The 21292-nt window shown below is 39.3% G+C and overlaps 1 protein-coding gene across 1 annotated transcript in view; it reads left to right on the forward strand.

The window, feature by feature from the left end:
• Positions 1-21292, forward strand: part of LOC128057592 (ATP-binding cassette sub-family C member 4-like) — a 194550-nt gene that overhangs the window by 78337 nt on the left and 94921 nt on the right. Inside the window, 3 exon segments of the mRNA XM_052650041.1 lie at positions 5405-5555; positions 11894-12013; positions 13316-13426. Of these exon segments, the coding sequence (XP_052506001.1) occupies positions 5405-5555; positions 11894-12013; positions 13316-13426 (382 nt within the window).

Consider the following 21292-nt stretch of genomic DNA (forward strand, 5'->3'; position numbering starts at 1 on the left):
CACAATGGACAGCAAGGAAAAGAGGAGATAAGTTAGGGAACTGAGGATGGACAGGTCCGCTCAGTGCAAAGGAGGTGAGTCTATGGAAAGTTGTCAGATGATTAGGAATCAGGAGGTGACTGGTGAGCCAAGGAGCAGATTTCAGATGTGAGGAAGCCAGACTGCAAAGGGCTGCAAATCCAGGAGGCATGGAGGGAGTTGAATTGAAGGCAGGCTACTGCTGGTATGATTCTGACCAAAAGAGAGAGGTCCATCTGGAATGTAGAATCAAGGAGGTGTTGCTGGTTGCTGGGATTTGTAGTTTGTGAGTTGTGTGTGTGTGTGAGGTGGTGGGTGATATTCCACCACCTTCCTTCCCTTCATCAAACAAGGGTTAGAGTTGAGGCCCTGAGGTACAGCAGTGAGCCAGGCACAAAACCCTCCCCTCAGGGGTCTCCTCCACCTCTCCCAGGGGAGGGAGACATTCAGAGATTCACCCCTGGCTGCCTTTGGAATCCTAATTGTGCAGGTGGAAAGCCTGGAAGGCAGACTGGATGTAGAGGCTGGAGGCAATGAGGGAGCCTGACTCAGGAGGTGGGCAGAGCTTCTAGGAGGTGACCTTTGATCCCAGATGAGAAGAAAAGGCCACTGTGGATGGTGAGGCAGGAGGGGTTCCCTAAAGCTCAGTTCCCACATGGGATCCAATCTTTTCTCTCTGTCATCACCTGAGAGTGGGGAAAGGAAGGCTCTTGAAGGGGGTTGTTCAATTTTGTTTTAAAGGACATAGTACCAAGTGTGTTCAAATTCACTTTTTGGTAACTCTGCTCATCCTTGGTGTATTTGATACTTGATCATTTTCATTTTTATTAATTTTAAAGTGTTTATTCCATAGACTTTTCCTCATCTAGTTCCTTCTCATTCCCTTAAATAAATCTCAGATAATTTAATATTTTTAAATAGTGATGCTAAGTGTGGCTAATGAAAACCCTGGATACTGAATAGTGGTCCACACTGCAGGACAGTGCACCCCAACGGATGATGTCACTCAGAGACCACATCCCAACAGAGGGGTGATCATGAGTTTGTACACCATCCTGTGCATTGACTCTTGCAGCTACCAAAAATGTTGCCTGTCCAGTAACATTATAGTCACTGGCCAAAGTGGAGTTGTTTGCAATTCCAAAAGAAGAAGGAAAGTAGCATAAAAAAAAATTATGAAGTGTAATACCACCTGATAATTATTTATGATATCAATAGATTTAAAGTGCAGTGCAGAGCCCAACATCTTCCCTTTCAAAGCTTGAGTCCTAGTTCTCTCTCATCCTGCTTCTCTCCCACAAAATCACACTCTCCTTTTCTGTAAAACAGAAAAAATAATACCAACTTCTTAAGGTTTGTTGAGAAAACAAAATGAAATTGTTTTATTAAAATTCTTCATGTAAAAAAAGAAAAAATTCTTCATGTAATATCTACATGCATGTTGAGCACTAAATAATGGGTTTCTTTCTCTTGTTTCTTAAAGTTGCTCAGTTGTGTCTGACTCTTTGCAACTTCATGGACTGTAGCCTGCCAGGTTCCCCTGTCTATGGAATTCCCCAGGCCAGAACACTGGAGTGGGTAGTTGTACCTTTCTTCAGGGGATTTTCCCTACCTAAGGATCGAATCCAGTTCTCCCGCATTGCGAGTGGATTCTTTACCATCTGAGCCACCAGGGAAGCCCAAGAATACTGTGGAGTGGGTAGCCTATCCCTTCTGCAGCAGTTCTTCCTGACCCAGGAATTGAACCAGGGTCTCCTGCATTGCAGGCAGATTCTTTACCAGCTGAGCTACCAGGGAAGCCATGATATTGTCTCAAATAGTTTCCAGGCCCATAAATATCACCTTGTGAGTTTGTATCACAGAGATTCTAGGTTTGTCATCCTTGAAAATTTTAATGTATGCTTTCTCATGTAGGCTCACAATAAAAATAGATTGTTTTCAAGATAGACCATTGAACATTAACTATTTCAAATTAATTTAATTTTCATCCAATTTGCCAAAGTTCCAGATAATATTGAATAAGGTGTCTCGTTTATCTTGTTTACAATTCTTTTCATTAAAATCATCGCTTCCAAGAAGTCTTTCTGTTAGCAAAACAAGTGAAGATGAAGATAAGGTATAGAAGTCAGATTTAGGCATTTTAATTTCTTAAAATAAATGTTGGGGACTGCACTGAGCATGTGAACTTGCACACAACTGCCCTCACCAAACTGCTGTAATTTATTGAGGAAAGTTGAATTACAAAACATTTTTCTCCCCAACACTCCTCATCCACACATACATAATATCAGCAGCTTGGCTGAGCTCACGTAATTGACTCTTCACATCCTTTCATGGACACAAAGGGCTAATCTGGGGCTACTTGAGCCACCAATACTGGTTGTGGTGAGACCACCAGGGACCATATCATTCCCTCCTCAGCACACACAGAGTGCACTGGCTGCAGTTTTATGAAGTGAAAGTACCCAAGAAAAAGAAAATGTGAAGGAGTTTGCCTCAGTTACTTCTTTCCATAAAAGAGTGCAAAAGAATAAGCTGCTGCATCTAGATATTGAGAAAAAAGCAAGCCTAAGATTTAGCCTAATAGGTTGAATCACTTCCTTTTATAGAAGCACAGAGTGGGACTGCCTTTACTTGTATCAGTACCAGTGACCGTTGCATTTCAATGTGTGAGAGATGTCAGGGAAAGTTTGTAGAAAGCATTCCAGCCTCTGTCCTTGAGCAATGACTTTGTCATTCTGAGATCTCTGTGATGTGTTGATCCCATCCTTTACCCTCTCCCTCAAATTCCCATTGGGGATGTTTAGTGGAGAAGGCAATGGCAAACCACTCCAGTACTTTTGCCTGGAAAATCCCATGGATGAAGGAGCCTGGTAGGCTGCAGTCCATGGGATCGCTAGGAGTCGGACACGACTGAGCGACTGAGCGACTTCACTTTTCACTTTTATGCATTGGAGAAGGAAATGGCAACCCACTCCAGTGTGTTTGCCTGGAGAATCTCAGGGACAGGGAAGCCTGGTGGGCTGCCGTCTATGGGGTCGCACAGAGTCGGACATGACTAAAGCGACTTAGCAGCAGCAGCAGCAGCAGCTCTTATATATATTTAATACTAGTGCCTTGTGGATATTTTCTTCCAGTCTGTCTTGCCTTTTTATGTTTTTAATGGAGATCAAGGTTTAATTTTGATGTAGTGTGATGTGTATCATTTTTTTTTTCCTTTTGTAGTTCATGTTTTTGTATCCTAAGAAATGTTTGGGTGTCCTTAGGAGGGTGTAGATACTTTCCTATTGTTCTCCCTTTGTAGAAATTGATGCATCTTGCATTATTTTTTGTGAAAGGAAGAATAGTTAGTGGTTGATGTTTATTTTTTTTCCAGTTATTCTAGCCACATTTGTTAAAATTGGCACTTGGTTAAAAATCCTTTGAATCAATGTAAGGAGGTGTGTGTCTGTATACTTTACTTTGTTCCACTGATCTGTTTATCCTTGTAACAATATTGCAGTCTTGGTTATTGTACATTTTGGTAAGACACAAAATCCAGTAGCTGAAGTCCTCTAACTTTGTACTTCTTTGTCAAGATTATTTTAATCATTCTAGATTGTTTACTTTTCTGTGTAAATTTTAGAAGCCTTTCAATTGATTTTTAATAAAAGTCTGCTGGAATTTTTATTAATATTTTCTTTTAGCTGTAGATCAAGTTGAGGATTCTGAGTCTTAACAATGTTGAATCTGCAATTATGGATATAGTCTTTCTCTCCACTTACTTAGATCTTCTTTAATTTTACAAATGTTTTTTTAATTTTTTTTAATTTTTAGTGTAGACATTTTATACTTCATGTCATAACTGTATTTGATTTATTTGTGAATTCACTTTGCATTTCTGAAGTTGGTGCTGGTGTTTTTTAAAATTCTGTAGAATTTTTTCATAAATAATCATGTCAACTGTAAATAATGACAGTTTTACTCTTCATTTCCAATATTTACTTTTTGTGGCTAGAACTTCCAGTACACTGTGGAATAGAAGTGATAAGACATTCTTGTACTCTTAGAACAAAAATTTTTCAAAATTTTTTCATTATGAATAATGCTGTCATTTTTTATGGTAGATATCTGTTATGACGTGACTTAGCAGCAGCAGCAGTAACAAGCAGTTGAAATGGTATTAAAAACAATCCAATACTATAATGAAAACATATCAAATATTCAGGAATAAGTTTAACCAAAGAAGTATAAAATGTCTACACTAAAAATTAAAAAACATTTGTAAAATTAAAGAAGATCTAAGTAGGCAGAGAGAAAGACTATATCCATAATTGCAGATTCAACATTGTTAAGACTCAGAATCCTCAACTTGATCTACAGCTAAAAGAAAACATTAATAAAAATTCCAGCAGACTTTCATTAAAAATCAATTGAAAGGCTTCTAAAATTTATACAGGAAAGTAAACAATCTAGAATGATTAAAATAATCTTGACAAAGAAGTACAAAGTTAGAGGACTTCAGCTACTGGATTTTGTGTCTTACCAAAATGTACAATAACCAAGACTGCACTATTGCTACAAGGATAAACAGATCAGTGGAACAAAGTAAAGTATACAGACACATACCTCCTTACATTAATTCTACTTGTTGGTCATACTATAGCCACCCTCACTGTGGATTGGATATTATATGTTGAGAGCAGGCTTAAATGCGTCATAAAATTCGGCTCCCCAACTCTGTGAGTTATGCTTTGTTGTCTCCATCAAGTTGCTTTTCCTCTCCTTGTGCTTCAGTGTTTCCATCTGTAAAATGAAATAGTACTATTACTAGATAGGGCTGGTTATGAGAAGTTAATACGGGTGAAATATTGAATGTACAGCTTATACACAGTCAGCATTTAGTAAATGTTAACTATGGTTAGAAAACCGAGAAAGAAAGAATATCTATTTCCAAAGTTCAACATTTAATTTTGTCCTACCTTTCTGGACACTGAATGTGTAATTAACCACATCTTTCTCTCCACATTATAGCTGAGGCTTCTGGATTCTTCATCTGTGATACCTGCTCACTCATCCCTCTACTAACACCTACTGACTTTGGATAGTTTTGGATTCAAGTCCTACTCAAATATGCTCATCTGTTAAAAATAGTAATACCTGCCTCATCAGTTTACTGAGTGTATCATAAGAGCTAATACCCAGAAAGTTCTCATCAGAGTGTTTGACACATGCAGTAAATATCATAATGACCACCTATAATTGTATTTTTTTGGATGGTAAAGCATTTCCTGCCTTTCCAACAAATCTTTTGAGTAACGGAGTTGAATCTCAGCAAAACAGTCAAGTTTATCTTTGAAAAGAATCCTTGATAAGGAGGCCTCTGTACCTATCTTCTCTATTTCAGATGTTTCTACTTATGACTGGTGTCACGGGTGTGATGGTGGGTGTGATTCCTTGGATTGCAATACCCGTGATTCCCCTTAGCATTATTTTCTTCCTCCTTCAGATATATTTCTTATGGAAGTATGGAGATATCAAACGCCTGGAATGTACAAATGAGTGCCAGGGCTCTCAGGTTGGGATGGCAAAGCAGGCTGAATTCTGTTTATGCCATAATTAACCAGACCCCTGAAATTCTGCAGACTGTTTTCCTGAATTTTTCACTAAGTTAACATTGGGTAATTAAATATCATGGCTCCCGAGAGTCAGTGTGGCCCTTAAGGCAATGGATCTGGTGGCAGGTCAGCTGCAGCTTTTCATTTTAGCACGGTAAGTACGAATGTGAGTACCATGAGGATTGGAACTGTTTTTGTTTTGTTCATGACATGCTTCCTAACACAGAGCAGCAACTCCATAAACACTTTTCAAAAAAATAAAATGTTTCATCATATTGGAACTAATGTAGAAGGAAACTATGAGATTTTTCTCTCCCTGAAGTTGCTAGAAATGACAAGGAAAGAAAAAGCTCATACAAAGGAAAAGAGGCATCAGGAAATATACTTCCATGTTAGAGGTGATATATCTGAAAAATACTTTCTCTCAGATACTCCAAAGATGGCAAATAAATTTCAGTTGTTAAATGCTTTGCAAAGATAAGCCCTGTTATTTTTCAGATGTGCTCTTTATCATCACCAATATTTGGGGTGATGCCACACTGTTTGTGGTCTCCCTTTGCAAAGTTGTTCATTTAAATAGATGCTGAAAATAATCCCCTTAGGAGGACACAGGAAAGAGATCCATTTAGTATGCATATAGTCTATTTTTCCATTCAAGTCCTAGTTTTAGAATAATGGGGAACACATTTCATGATTAATTATTCCATTATGCAGGTAATCATAGAGGATGAAATAATTCAGAGATTATCTGACTATTAATGAATAAACATGTTTCATCAATATTAAAACAACAAATCATAAGGAAAGTAGAATTGTTACATATCTTTCCAAAAAGGTGTAAAAGGACAGTAGCCAAAAAGCAAGGAAAGATGTTTGTATCAGAAATTCCAAAGATAGTTAGTTATTGAAAATTCACACCAACTTAAATTTGTGGAAAACAAGCCAAAAGGACAAGCATATTGATCCCATGGTTTTTTGTATTTACTAAATGGGGAAAAAAATCTAAATTCTAAATCAAGAATCTAAAATCTAAATCAAGATAAAGGAATTTTGGGTTGTAGCATTTGCATTTTTTTAAATAATAAACTATTGAGAGACATTTATCCTAAGTATTTGCATAAAATATAGTGTCATTTTTATAAAAGCTATAAAAATTTCACTGTTCAAGAGAACCAGCTGACCTCCCATGAGATCTGGTATTATGAATTGTTCAGATGGATGGGGAGCGGTTGAGTCCAGGTGTGTGTGTGACATCCTGCTCATGTGTCTTGGTAGGATGGTAGGACCTGGGGAGGCAGAAGAGGAAATGATGAGCTCCATCCAGTCTTCTGCGTAGACAAGGCCTCAGATGTTTTATGATCTGAGGCCACCCATGAAACTGAGTCATTCAACAGTCTTGTTGCAAAGCAGGTCTCTTGTACATTCAAAGAGGGATTGTCCCAGAAGGAACATGTGACTGAGATTTATGCCTCGAGAATGGGCCACTTCCTTTCATAAGGAAATGGAAAGAAGGGTACCTCCTGAGCCTGTTTCAAGGAGCAGTACAGGATTTTCTCAGTGTTTGATCTGGAGAGTCTGAGAATTTTGGCCATATCCCTGTGAATATTGGTGTTTGTTGCACCCTAACAGGCTGCCACAATATTAGACAATAAATTCAACCCAACCCAAGTACTCCTTCCTCCATACTCCAGATAACCAAATATGGTGGTCAGTTGATTAAAGCTATTTAAATTTTCTCTCTAGGTGATGAGTCTGTGCCATAAATACTGCCACTGTTTTCTCTAAATAGTAACTGATAGTAAAATAGTCATTGCTGAGGCACCAGCAAAAAGAAAGACACCCAATTGCTTTCTTCAGTTGCATAAGCTTGCTTCATCCTTGTGCTCTGAAGGACTATTGGCATCTTGAAGTTTATTTTCAGATTCAAGTGCCTAGCTGCCTCTGTAAACTTAGGTTATTATTTGTCATCTTAATGACAGCTGATTATTATTATTATTATTTTTTGCACATTTTTACAAAAGTAAGCACAGCAATGATCAGTCATAAACTAAATGATGCTTGGCTGCCTTTCTCTAGCCAACTCTATCCATTTGGCAGTGCCTGAATGATGAAGCCATATCCAAATTCAGTCTGAAAAGGTTCTGTGATCAACTGGCAATGTCTGCCATGGTAATCACTAGGGAAGGGTTAGCACGTGTGTCACATATATCCAGATCATGACTCCTCAAGTCTGCTGTTTTAAGGGGTTCTCATACCAGATTCCCAGGGACTTTGTTCAACTGAAGGTATTTAGTAAGATATTCAGTCATGGCTAAGACTGTTGGATATTAGTTGAGTAAGATTTTGAAGTTTTCTGAACATAAATGGCAAAGTCTGGAGAAAAATGCATTTAGCCACACATAGGCGTCCTTAACCCTTCTCCTTCTGAGATAGTGCAGCTGTAACTAAAAATACAGCCTTGGGAATAAGACAGAGTTGTGTCTGACACCCAGCTCACCACTGAATAGTGAGTGCTCTTAGTCCCTCAGTCTCAGGGTCCTTATGAGGATTTCTTGAGTGAGTTCTTATAAAGTACTTTTTGGCCATTTCCAAAGGCATAGAGGCTTGGACGTAAGGGAATTAAGAACACAGTAACAACTAGCAGGTCTTAGGAAACGTGAATGATGACCTGAAACAAGGAAGTCAGCCTTGCATGCAGTTCCCCCCTGCCATAGAAGATCAGCAGTCCTTGTGGGGTGTGTCCCCAAATATCCCCAAGGTTGTGGAAAACACAGCCATCAGTCCTGTAAATAGTAAGATTACACGTGTCTGTGACTGTGGACTGATGCCATGGCTGTGATCTAGTCTGCTTCAGGACAGTGAGCTCAGTGCTTCTGGGGAAAGAGGATGTTACATTGGGCAAGACAAGACCAGAGCCTTCACATTCTCTCTTCCCTGTACTAGTTAATTTTCTTTGCAGATCCTCCGTTTCAGTCATCCACAACATGGACTTGTGAGTCCATGTGTCCAGATGGACTGATTTTCTGGGGTCTGGTTGGGACACCTGCTGGGGGTTCAGAAAAGGCCTGAACAGAGCTCCCAGCCCTTCTTATCCGGACAAGGAGCTTAGTCTGTGTTCATGTTGCTGTCTTTAAAGTAAAAAGTTAAAGGAAGCTAAAATAAATAAAAATTGAGGGTCACTCAATAGCATAAAGAGAGAGAACAGTGTGGATGCTGAAGTAGTACCACAGACATGCTCTTGGACAGTCAGAAGCACCAGCAAATCACCTTAGGCTCTTTGCCTGAGTTAGATTCAAGAGGAAATATGAGATCAAGTCCTGGTTCAAAGAAGGTTTTTTCTTTTAAGGAATATTACAGCTGAGGGCCTCTAACAGTTAGGGTTCCTGGTCAGATGTCCCCATCAGGAAGCAGCCCCAGGGCTGAGTGGATGGTCTGCTGGCCCCCATTCCAAGCTATCCTTCCCCAGCCCAGGGCTTCCCACCCTCTCTGAGCCCCAGTGTCCCACAAGAGGAAGCCTGTTCCTTCCTTGCTGGTAGAACCAGTGACTCTAAACAGAAGAAGAGGTTCTGTGTCTTTGCCCGTCTCTACCCCAGCCCACCCCTGACACACACCTGCAGTGCCTGTGTGCCTGTCAGTAGAGGCTAAACCATCACACATACAGGCATTAAGATGCTGGCTAAGGATTGAGGACTTCAAAATAATTTGGAGATTTGAATTCTTTTTCCCATCATTTTATAAAATCTCTGTAGCCTCCTACAAGATAAGTGATGTTAACTTCCCCTAAACATCCAGGTTTTACTAACAGGTCTTCTCTAGGAGATGCACAGTTAACAAAGTGATGTCAGTATTTCCTGCTGATAAAACACAAGTTATCTGTCACTCATCCTGGACAGAAGTCACAGGCTCACTATCTGCCCCTGACAACAGCAGGTCACAGCCTTGTCCACGGTGGGAATGAGATCATAAGGGGTCCTCACTGCCTGGAAGCCTGCAGCCCACCTGTTCCCTGACATGCAGGAGCCTGACCCTGGTGCTCACGTTCAGTGTGCTCTTAGAGAAGATGGAAGGAAATGAATGACCAGTGATGTGACACCAGACCCCAAACCCACATGAAATCATTCAAGAATAGCCACTAAGACCACTGTCCAATTCTAAAAGGGTGATATGCCAATCAGAAAAATAAACTCAAAATGGATTAAAGATCCAAACGTAAGACCAGAAACTATAAAATTCCTAGAGGAGAACATAGGCAAAACACTCTCCAACATACATCACAGCAGGATCCTCTATGATCCACCTCCCAGAATATTGGAAATAAAAGCAAAGATAAACAAATGGGGACCTAATTAAACTTAAAAGCTTCTATACAAAAAGGAAACTATAAGCAAGGTGAAATGACAGCCTTCAGAATGGGAGAAAATCATAGCAAAGGAAGCAACTGACAAACAATTAATCTCAAAAATATACAAGCAACTTATGTAGCTCAATTCCAGAAAAATAAACGACCCAATCAAAAAATGGGCCAAAGAACTAAATAGACATTTCTCCAAAGAATACATACAGATGGATAATAAGCACATGAAAAGATGCTCAACATCACGCATTATCAGAGAAATGCAACTCAAAACCACAATGAAGTACCATTTCATGCCAGTCAGAATGGCTGTGATACAAAAGTTTACAAGCAATAAATGCTGGAGAGGGTGTGGAGAAAAGGGAACCCCCTTACACTCTTGGTGGGAATGCAAACTAGTACAGCCACTATGGAGAACAGTGTGGAAATTCCTTAAAAAATTGCAAATAGAACTGCCTTATGACCCAGCAATCCCAGTGCTGAGCATACATATCGAGGAAACCAGAATTGAGACACGTGTACTCCAATGTTCATCTCAGCACTGTTTATAACAGCCAGGATATGGAAGCAACCTAGATATCCATCAGCAGATGAATGGATAAGAAAGCTGTGGTACATATACACAATGGAGTATTACTCGGCCATTAAAAAGAATACATTTGAATCAGTTCTAATGAGGTGGATGAAACTGGAGCCTATTATACAGAGTGAAGTAAGCCAGAAAGAAAAACACCAATACAGTATACTAATGCATATATATGGAATTTAGAAAGATGGTAATGATAACCCTGTATGCGAGACAGCAAAAGAGACACAGATGTATAGAACAGTCTTTTGGAGTTTGTGGGAGAGTGTGAGGGTGGGAAGATTTGGGAGAATGGCATTGAAACATGTATAATACCATATATGAAACAAATCACCAGTCCAGGTCTGATGCATGATACTGGATGCTTGGGGCTGGTGCACTGAGGTGACCCAGAGGGATGGTACAGGGAGGGAGGCGGTTAGGGGGTTCAGGATATGGAACACGTGTATACCTGTGGTGGATTCCTTTTTATGTATGGCAAAATCAATATAATATTGTAAAGTAATTAACCTCCAATTAAAATAAATAAATTTATATTAAAAAATAAAAGGTTGATATGAGTGTCACAGCCACAGTCACCTCCAAACACCAGCAAGCAGATATAAAAACACCCATCAGTCTCCCGGAGTGGAAGTCAAGGCCATGCAAAGGCTCCTCATCTGCTGGGTCCTGAGGGCACAAGGGCGGTGCAGTGCCGGGCGCTCAGTGACCTGCACAGAGGCTCCTGGCGCAGGTGCAGGGGGAGGCCCAGGACGGGAAGGCGGCAGACTGTTCCCTCCCCTTACTCGTCTCACCCTGTCCCAGGTCTGGCTTTGGTCCAGGTTTGGGGATGTATTGACTCTATCCAAGCCCTTAGGTTACTCATCTGAGGTGGAGACAGCACGCAGGTAGCTCATCAAAATTGAGGGTGGTGAGTGCTCTCACAGAGAATTAAATTTTAAAATTCCACTGACTCAAACATTCATGAAGAGTAATTTCCACCCAGAGGGATGTCAGGGAAGAATAAGGAGGGAGACCTTATTTGAGGAGAACCTTACTGATTGAGTTAGCAAAGAATTTCATTATCTAAATCTAGCTCCAGTTTGAATGTGGTCCAATATGGTTTCAAAACATATCTTGGATTTACAGCTTGTTAAAGTGAAGCTTGCTTTAAGCAAGAGTATGAGGGTTCTCGTAGAGAAACCTCTTGAGAAATGATGTCATTTTTTCTCCCCGAGGCAGCCTGCCAGGAAGCCCCAGGTGTGCCATTTGGCAGGATGTGTGACCACAGAGCCTAGGAGGCAGTGGGTTTTCTTGCATCGAGCCTCCCTGACTTTCTCTGTTATGTGTCTTCCCCAGCTCGGAGCCCAGTATTTTCCCACTTATCATCTTCTCTCCAAGGACTCTGGAGCATCCGGGCATACAAAGCTGAACAGAGGTTTCAGGAAGTGTTTGATGCACACCAGGATTTACACTCAGGTCTGTAAGTTTCTGGAGATGATTTCTAAGGATGGGATGTGCTGCCTTCTGAGGCTGACTCCCTCTCAGGTGGTCTTGGTGGCCCGCACCTCTCTCTATGCTGCCCCACGTCCCCCTCTACACACCTGCCTCCCCCACCCCTTCCTCTCAGCATCCTCTCTGTGCTCCTCTATTCCGCTGTCACACCCCTACTTTTCTCCCCTTTATGGCCTTGTATTGTCCAATTGTCACCACGTCCTATGGTTTTGTCCCTTTAGGACAAGAGTCAAAGAACATTATTTTTGTGGAGAGCCAGATAGTAAGCATGGTAGGCTTTGTGTGCTGTGCTATCTCTGTTGCAACTACTCACCTTTCATGTTGTAGCACAAAAACAGACAAAGGGACTACATCAGTAAATGGCCCTAGCCATGTTCCAACAGAACTTTATTTTCAGAAGCACATGGTGGATTATTCCTGGCTCCAGACTCTAGTTTGCCAACTTTCTTTTCAGAGCATGTGGAGTGGCAGCCGTGATTGAGGAAAATAATTTCCTGATTTGTTGCCCACTTGATACAAAGAAATTATTTTTGTGTGTGTCAGTGAAATATTTTCCCTAGATAGTGATTTCAGAATATACTCTAGGTCTGTAAAATCCTGCCTCATCTATACACTCTTTATTGTATTTTCAAGATAAAGTATCATTTTGAAAGCCATGTGCAGATCCTTTTAGCTGATGGTCATTTAGATACTGGCTCCCTGGAGAAGGAAATGGCAACCCATTCCAATATCCTTGCCTGGGGAATCCCATGGACAGAGGAGCCTAGCAGGCTACAGTTCATGGGGTCGCAAAGAGTTGGTCACAACTGAGTGACTAAGCACACATAAGATTAAACACTGTGCAGGGCCCTGTAGTAAGTGCTGAAGATGCTGGAAACAGGGTGAACAACGCTGTTTGCTGTCAGAGAGCTGGGAACTGTAGACCATATGAGAGGATGATCTTCATATTGAGCCCCAGCACTGTAGGAAACACAAATGAGACCATTTTTCCATCTTCTTTATGACTATAATATTTCCATTTATAACCTGTGGGTTGAAATTTTCAATGCATATTTTCCACGAAGCCCCTGGAGTGATTCCTATGTGTCCTATACATTGTCTGGTATCAGAACCTAGCTTTCTGGGTCTTCAGGCTCCTTGGATGTGTAACTTTGCTGTCCTACCTTGTATATAAACCTTCTGTAGCTTAACTGAGAGAAGTGTTCTCCCTTGCTCGAAGCAGCTAACATGATATTTCTACTTCTTTATTGTGGTTCATAAATCCAGAGTCTTGCTTCTTACTTTTGACCACATTTCAATGTTTCACCGTGCGTCTGGATATCATCTGTGCCATCTTTTTCACTGTCATTTGTTTTGGGTCCCTGATGCTGGCAAAAAGTAAGTACAGATGTGAATAATTGTTTGTGGTATGGTTAAAATTTATACCTGCATTAAGTTGTTAAACTGAACTCTTGCCACTTTGTCTGACATCATATACCCTTTGTTTCTAATGAATTGTATTAAAGTGTTTGCAGCATTTCATTCCACAGTGCGGCCAAGGAGGGAAGTTATTTGGGTCGTGATGAGACCTTTTATCCTTTTATCTTTCTTTGAATGATTTGAGGTTTCTGCATCTGTAGCAAGCAGACTTCTGAACATTCTGGGTAGTGTCCTGTAGTTGGGGAAGAGAGAACTAATTACAATTAAGCTTTTTCTCCAGTTCAGAGCTTTAGGTTTTAGCCCTAGGTCTACTCAAATCTCTTGGTTGTAGGTGCCTAGTGCACTGGAGTGGGAAGATGCTCTGTAGGATAGAACACTATCCTCACGACTATGTGGATACCAGATGAGCAGATGTTGGTATGAGTGGCATGAATTCACCATCTGTAATTCATAGTAACAACACTGAATTACAGTTTTTAATAATGGACAAATGAGAGTAGTATTTTAGATTTGAAAGCAGAGGCTCTTAGAACCCAGGGCCTTGTTTTTTCTTTTTTAATTCCTATAGCTGTGTTGTATGTTGAAACTATTGGATAATAGTTCTCAAAAGCATATAACCAAAGTTTGAATGATCCCATTATTTCTCACCTGTATGATGCTGTCAAGTGTGCCTCAGTCCTCTTGGGATTAATGAACTAAAGTCTTTATGAATTCATAAATAGTGAAGGACAGGGAAGCCTGGTATGCTGCAGTCCATGGGGTCACAAAGAATTGGACACAATTTAGAGACTGAACAACAACAACATGAACTTATAATGAGGTTTCTTGTTTGTTTGCTTTTTTCTCATTGTATCATGGTCTCAATCAACACAGTAAAAGTATAAGTAATATACTACCATTATATGCAAGGGATTCAAATATTATAAAGGAGTCTTTCTGATAAAAGGACAGAAGGAGCCAGGTTTGGAGTTAAGAATGGGACTGAGTTGTCTCTTCAGCAAGTTGTATTGTGAAAGTTGGACAGGCACATATAAATCAATGAAGTTTGAACACACCCTCACACCCTACACAAAAATAAACACAAAATGGCTTAAAGAGTTAAACATAAGACATGACAGCATAATACTCCTGGAAGAGAACATATGCAAAACAGTCTCTGACATAAATTGTACCAATGTTTTCTTAAATCTGTCTCCCAAGGTGATAGAAATAAAAGCAAGAATAAGCAAATAGGATCTAATCAAACTTACAAGCTTTTGTACAACAAAGGAAACCATAAACAAAACAAAAAGACAACCTGCAGACTGGGAGAAAATATTGGCAAATGATATGACCTACGGTGCTTAATTTCCAAAATGTGCAAACAGCTCATATAACTCAGTAACTATCAAGCTAATTAAAAAATGGACACCCTGCTGGAAGCTCTAGGAGATCTTTCTCCTTTATTTATTGTTATCATGTGGTTGAGCTCCTAGAGGTGAAACTTAAAAACTGTGGAAGTCTCCCTGACTGGGTCCCCTGGAGTTTTGAACTCTCAGAGTTGTCGATACTCTAGCAATTAGTCATTCCAGTTTAGCTTGTCTTAGTCCCAATAGCACCAGTTACAGCTTTTGCAGCTGTTTCCTGCTCCTGCATCTCTGTTCTGTGAACCTCTCTGGGTGTCCCTCAATGTGGAGAAACTTTTCATCTTTAACCTAGATGTTTTATCATCAGTGCTGTATAGATGGAGAAATCTTGAGGCTACTGTAAAAATTAAATGGAAAACCAGAAGCAGGAGGCTTAAGTCCAAATCCTGAGAACATCAGAGAACTCCTGAATCCAGGGAACATTAATTGATAGGAACTCATCAAACACCCCCATACCTACAATGAAACCAAGCACCACCCAAGGGACAACAAGTTCCAGAGCAAGACATACCACACAAATTCTCCAGCAACACAGGAACACACACCTGAGCTTCAATATACAGGCAGCTCAAAGTTACTCCAAAACCACTGACATCTCATAATTCATTACTGGACACTTCATTGCACTCCAGAGAGAAGAAATCCAGCTCCACCCACCAGAACTCCAACATAAGCTTCCCTAACCAAGAAACCTTGACAAGCCACTGATACAACACCACCCACAGTGAGGAAACTCCATAATAAAGAGAACTCCACAAATTCCCAGAATACAGAAAGGCCAACCCAATTGCAGCAATATAACCAAGATGAAGAGACAGAGGAACACCCAGCAGGTAAAGGAACAGGAGAAATGCCCACCAAACCAAACAAAAGAGGAAGAGATAGGGAATCTACCTGAGAAAGAATTCCAAATATTGATAGTGAAAATGATCCAAAATCTTGAAATCAAAATGGAATCACAGATAAATAGCCTGGAGACAAGGACTGAGAAGATGCAAGAAAGGTTTAACAAGCACCTAGAAGAAATAAAAAAGAGTCAATATATAATGAATAATGCAATAAATGAGATCAGAAACACTCTGGAGGCAATAAATAGTAGAATAACGGAGGCAGAAGATAGGATTAGTGAAATAGAAGATAGACTGGCAGAAATAAATGAATCAGAGAGGAAAAAAGAAAAATGAATTAAAAGAAATGAGGACAATCTCAGAGACCTCCAGGACAATAAGAAATGCTCCAACATTTGAATTATAGGAGTCCCAGAAGAAGAAGATGAAAAGAAAGACCATGAGAAAATCCTTGAGAAGATAATAGTTGAAAACTTCCCTAAAATGGGGAAGGAAATAATCACCCAAGTCCAAGAAACCCAGAGAGTTCCAAACAGGATAAACTCAAGGCAAAACACCCCAAGACAGATATTAATCAAATTAACAAGGATCAAACACAAAGAACAAATATTAAAAGCAGCAAGGGAAAAACAACAAATAACACATGAGGGGATTTGCATAAGGATAACAGCCAATCTTTCAATAGAAACTCTTCAGGCCAGGAGGGAATGGCAAGACATACTTAAAGTGATGAAAGAAAATAACCTACAGCCCAGATTACTGTACCCAGCAAGGATCTCATTCAAATACGAAGGAGAAATCAAAAGACAAGCCAAAGCTGAGAGAATTCAGCACCATCAAACCAGTTCTCCAACAAATGCTAAATGATATTCTCTAGGCAGGAAACACAAAAGGGTGTATAAACCCGAACCCAAAACAATAAAGTAAAAGGCAACAGAATCATACTTATCAATAATTACCTTAAATGTAAATGAGTTGAATGCCCCAACCAAAAGGCAAAGACTGGCTGAATGGATACAAAAACAAGACCCCTATATATGCTGCCTACAAGAGACCCACCTCAAAACAAGGGACACATACAGACTGAAAGTGAAGGGCTGCAAAAAGATATTCCACACACATAGAGACCAAAGGAAAGCAGGAGTAGCAATACTCATATCCAATAAAATAGACGTTAAAACAAAGGCTGTGAAAAGAGACAAAGAAGGACACTACATAATGATCAAAGAATCAACACAAGAAGAAGATATAACAGTTATAAATATATATGAATTGAAAGAGACACATGTACCCCAATGTTCATCGCAGCACTGTTTATAACAGCCAGGACATGGAAACAACCTAGATGTCCATCAGAAGATGAATGGATAAGAAAGCTGTGGTACATATACACAATGGAGTATTACTCAGCCGTTAAAAAGAATTCGTTTGAATAAGTTCTGATGAGATGGATGAAACTGGAGCTGATTATACAGAGTGAAGTAAGCCAGAAAGAAAAACACCAATATAGTATACTAACACATATATATGGAATTTAGAAAGATGGCGATGACGACCCTGTATGCAAGACAGGAAAAAAGACACAGCTGTGTATAACGGACTTTTGGACTCAGAGGGAGAGGGAGAGGGTGGGATGATTTGGGAGAATGGCATTCTATCATGTATGCTATCATGTAAGAATTGAATCGCCAGTCTATGTCTGACACAGGATACAGCATGCTTAGGGCTGGTGCATGGGGATGACCCACAGAGATGTTATGGGGAGGGAGGTGGGAGGGGGGTTCATGTTTGGGGACACATGTAAGAATTAAAGATTTTAAAATTAAAAAAATATATATACATATGCACCCAACATAGGAGCACTGCAATATGTAAGACAAATGCTAACAAGTATGAAAGGGGAAATTAACAATAACACAGTAATAGTGAGAGTCTTTAATACCCCACTCACACCTATGGACAGATCAACTAAACAGAAAATTAACAAAGAAACGCAAACTTTAAATGATACAATAGACCAGTTAGACCTAATTGATATCTATAGGACATTTCACCCCAAAACAATGAATTTCACCTTTTTCTCAAGTGCTCACGGAACCTTCTCCAGGATAGATCACATCCTGGGCCATAAATCTAACCTTAATAAATTCAAAAAAATTGAAATCATTCCAAGCATCTTTTCTGACCATAATGCATTAAGATTAGATCTCAATTACAGGAGAAAAACTAATAAAAATGCCATCATATGAAGGCTGAATGACACGCTTCTGAATAACCAACAAATCACAGAAAAAATCAAAAAAGAAATCAAAATATGCATAGTAACGAATTAAAATGAAAGCACAACAACCCAAAACCTATGGGAAACTATAAAAGCAGTGCTAAGAGGAAAGTTCATAGCAATACAGGCATACCTCAAGAAACAAGAAAAAAAAGTCAAATAAATAAGCTAACTCTATACCTAAAGCAACTAGAAAAAGAAGAAATGGAGAACCCCAGAGTTAGTAGAAGGAAAGAAATCTTAAAAATTAGGGCAAAAATAAATGCAAAAGAAACAAAAGAGACCATAGCAAAAATCAACAAAGCCAAAAGCTGGTTCTTTGAAAGGATAAATAAAATTGACAAACCATTAGCCAGACTCATCAAGAAACAAAGGGAGAAAAATCAAATCAATAAAATTAGAAATGAAAATGGAGAGATCACAACAGACAGCACAGAAATACAAAGGATCCTAAGAGACTACTATCAGCAATTATATGCCAATAAAATGGACAATGTGGAAGAAATGGACAAATTCTTAGAAAAGTACAACTTTCCAAAACTGAACCAGGAAGAAATCTTAACAGACCCATCACAAGCACAGACATTGAAACTGTAATCAGAAATCTTCCAGCAAACAAAAGCCCAGATCCAGATGGCTTCACAGCTGAATTCTACCAAAAATTTAGAGAAGAGCTAACACCTATCCTCCTCAAACTCTTCCAGAAAATTGCAGAGGAAGGTAAACTTCCAAACTCATTCTATGAGGCCACCATCACCCTAATACCAAAACCTGACAAAGATGCCACAAAAAAGGAAAACTACAGGCCAATATCACTGATGAACATAGATGCAAAAATCCTTAACAAAATTCTAGCAACCAGAATCCAACAACACATTAAGAAGATCATACACCATGACCAAGTGGGCTTTATCCCAGGGATGCAAGGATTCTTCAATATCCACAAATCAATCAATGTAATTCACCATATTAACAAATTGAAAAATAAAAGCCATATGATTATCTCAATAGATGCAGAGAAGACCTTTGACAAATCAACATCCATTTATGATAAAAACTCTCCAGAAAGCAGGAATAGAAGGAACATACCTCAACATAATAAAAGCTATATATGACAAACCCACAGCAAACATTTTCCTCAATGGTGAAAAATTGAAAGCATTTCCCCTAAAGTCAGGAAGAAGACAAGGGTGCCCACTTTCACCACTACTATTCAACATAGTTCTGGAAGTTTTGTCCATAGCAATCAGAGCAGAAAAAGAAATAAAAGAAATCCAAATTGGAAAAGAAGAAGTAAAACTCTCACTGGTTGCAGATGACATGATCCTCTACATAGAAAACCCTAAAGACACCACCAGAAAATTACTAGAGCTAATCAATGAATATAATAAAGTTGCAGGATATAAAATCAACACACAGAAATCCCTTGCATTCCTATACACTAATAATGAGAAAGTTGAAAAAGAAATTAAGGAAACAATTCCATTCACCATTGCAACGAAAAGAATAAAATGCTTAGGAATATATCTACCTAAAGAAACTAAAGACCTATATATAGAAAACTATAAAACACTGATGAAAGAAATCAAAGAGGACCCTAATAGATGGAGAAATACACCATGTTCATGGATTGGAAGAATCAATATAGTGAACATGAGTACACGACTGAAAGCAATCTACAGATTCAATGCAATCCCTATCAAGCTACCAGCGGTATTTTTCACAGAGCTAGAACAAATAATTTCACAATTTGTATGGAAATACAAAAAACCATGAATAGTGAAAGCAATCTTGAGAAAGAAGAATGGAACTGGAAAAATCAACCTGCCTGACTTCAGGCTATACTACAAAGCCACAGTCATCAAGACAGTATGGTACTGGCACAAAGACAGAAATATAGATCAATGGAACAAAACAGAAAGCCCAGAGATAAATCCACACACATATGGACACCATATCTTTGACAAAGGAGGCAAGAATATACAATGGATTAAAGACAATCTCTTTAACATGTGGTGCTGGGAAAACTGGTCAACCACTTGTAAAAAGAATGAAACTAGATCACTTTCTAACACCATACACAAAAATAAACTCAAAATGGATTAAAGATCTAAACATAAGACCAGAAACTATAAAACTCCTAGAGGAGAACATAGGCAAAATACTCTCTGACATAAATCACAGCAGGATCCTCTATGATCCACCTGCCAGAATACTGGAAATAAAAGCAAAAATAAACAAATGGGATCTAATTAAAATTAAAAGCTTCTGCACAACAAAGGAAACTATAGGCAAGGTGAAAAGATAGCCTTCTGAAGGGGAGAAAATAATAGCAAATGAAGCAACTGACAAACAACTAATCTCAAAAATATACAAGCAACTTATGTAGCTCAATTCCACAAAAAATAAACGACCCAATCAAAAAGTGGGCCAAAGTACTAAATAGACATTTATCCAAAGACATACGGATGGCTAACAAACACATGAAAATATGCTCAACATCACGCATTATCAGAGAAATGCAAGTCAAAACCTCAATGAGGTACCATTTCACACCAGTCAGAATGGCTGTGATCCTAAAGTCTACAAGCAATAAATGCTGGAGAGGGTGTGCAGAAAAGGGAACCCTCCTACACTGTTGATGGGATTGCAAACTAGTACAGCCACTATGGAGAACAGTGTGGAAATTCCTTTAAAAATTGCAAACAGAACTGCCTTATGACCCAGCTATCCCACTGCTGAGCATACACATCGAGGAAACCAGAATTGAAAGAGACACATGTACCCCAATGCTCATTGCAGCACTGTTTATAATATCCAGGACATGGAAGCAACCTAGATATCCATCAGCAGATGAATGGATAAGAAAGCTGTGGTACATATACACAATGGAGTGTTACTCAGCCATTAAAAAGAATACATTTGAATCCGTTTTAATGAGGTGGATGAAACTGGAGCCTATTATACAGAGTGAAGTAAGCCAGAAAGAAAAACACCAATACAGTATACTAACACATATATATGGAATTTAGAAAGATGGTAATGATAACCCTGTATGCGAGACAGCAAAAGAGACACAGATGTATAGAACGTACTTTTGGACTCTGTGGGAGAGGGAGAGGGTGGGATGATTTGGGAGAATGTCATTGAAACATGTATACTATCATATAAGAAACGAATCACCAGTCTATGTTTGATAGAGGATACAGGATCCTTGGGGCTGGTGCATGGGGATGATCCAGAGAGATGATATGGGGTGGCAGGTGGGAGGGGTGTTCAGAATTGGGAA

The sequence above is a fragment of the Budorcas taxicolor genome, chromosome 12 (assembly GCF_023091745.1).
Source record: "Budorcas taxicolor isolate Tak-1 chromosome 12, Takin1.1, whole genome shotgun sequence".
NCBI lineage: Eukaryota > Metazoa > Chordata > Mammalia > Artiodactyla > Bovidae > Budorcas > Budorcas taxicolor.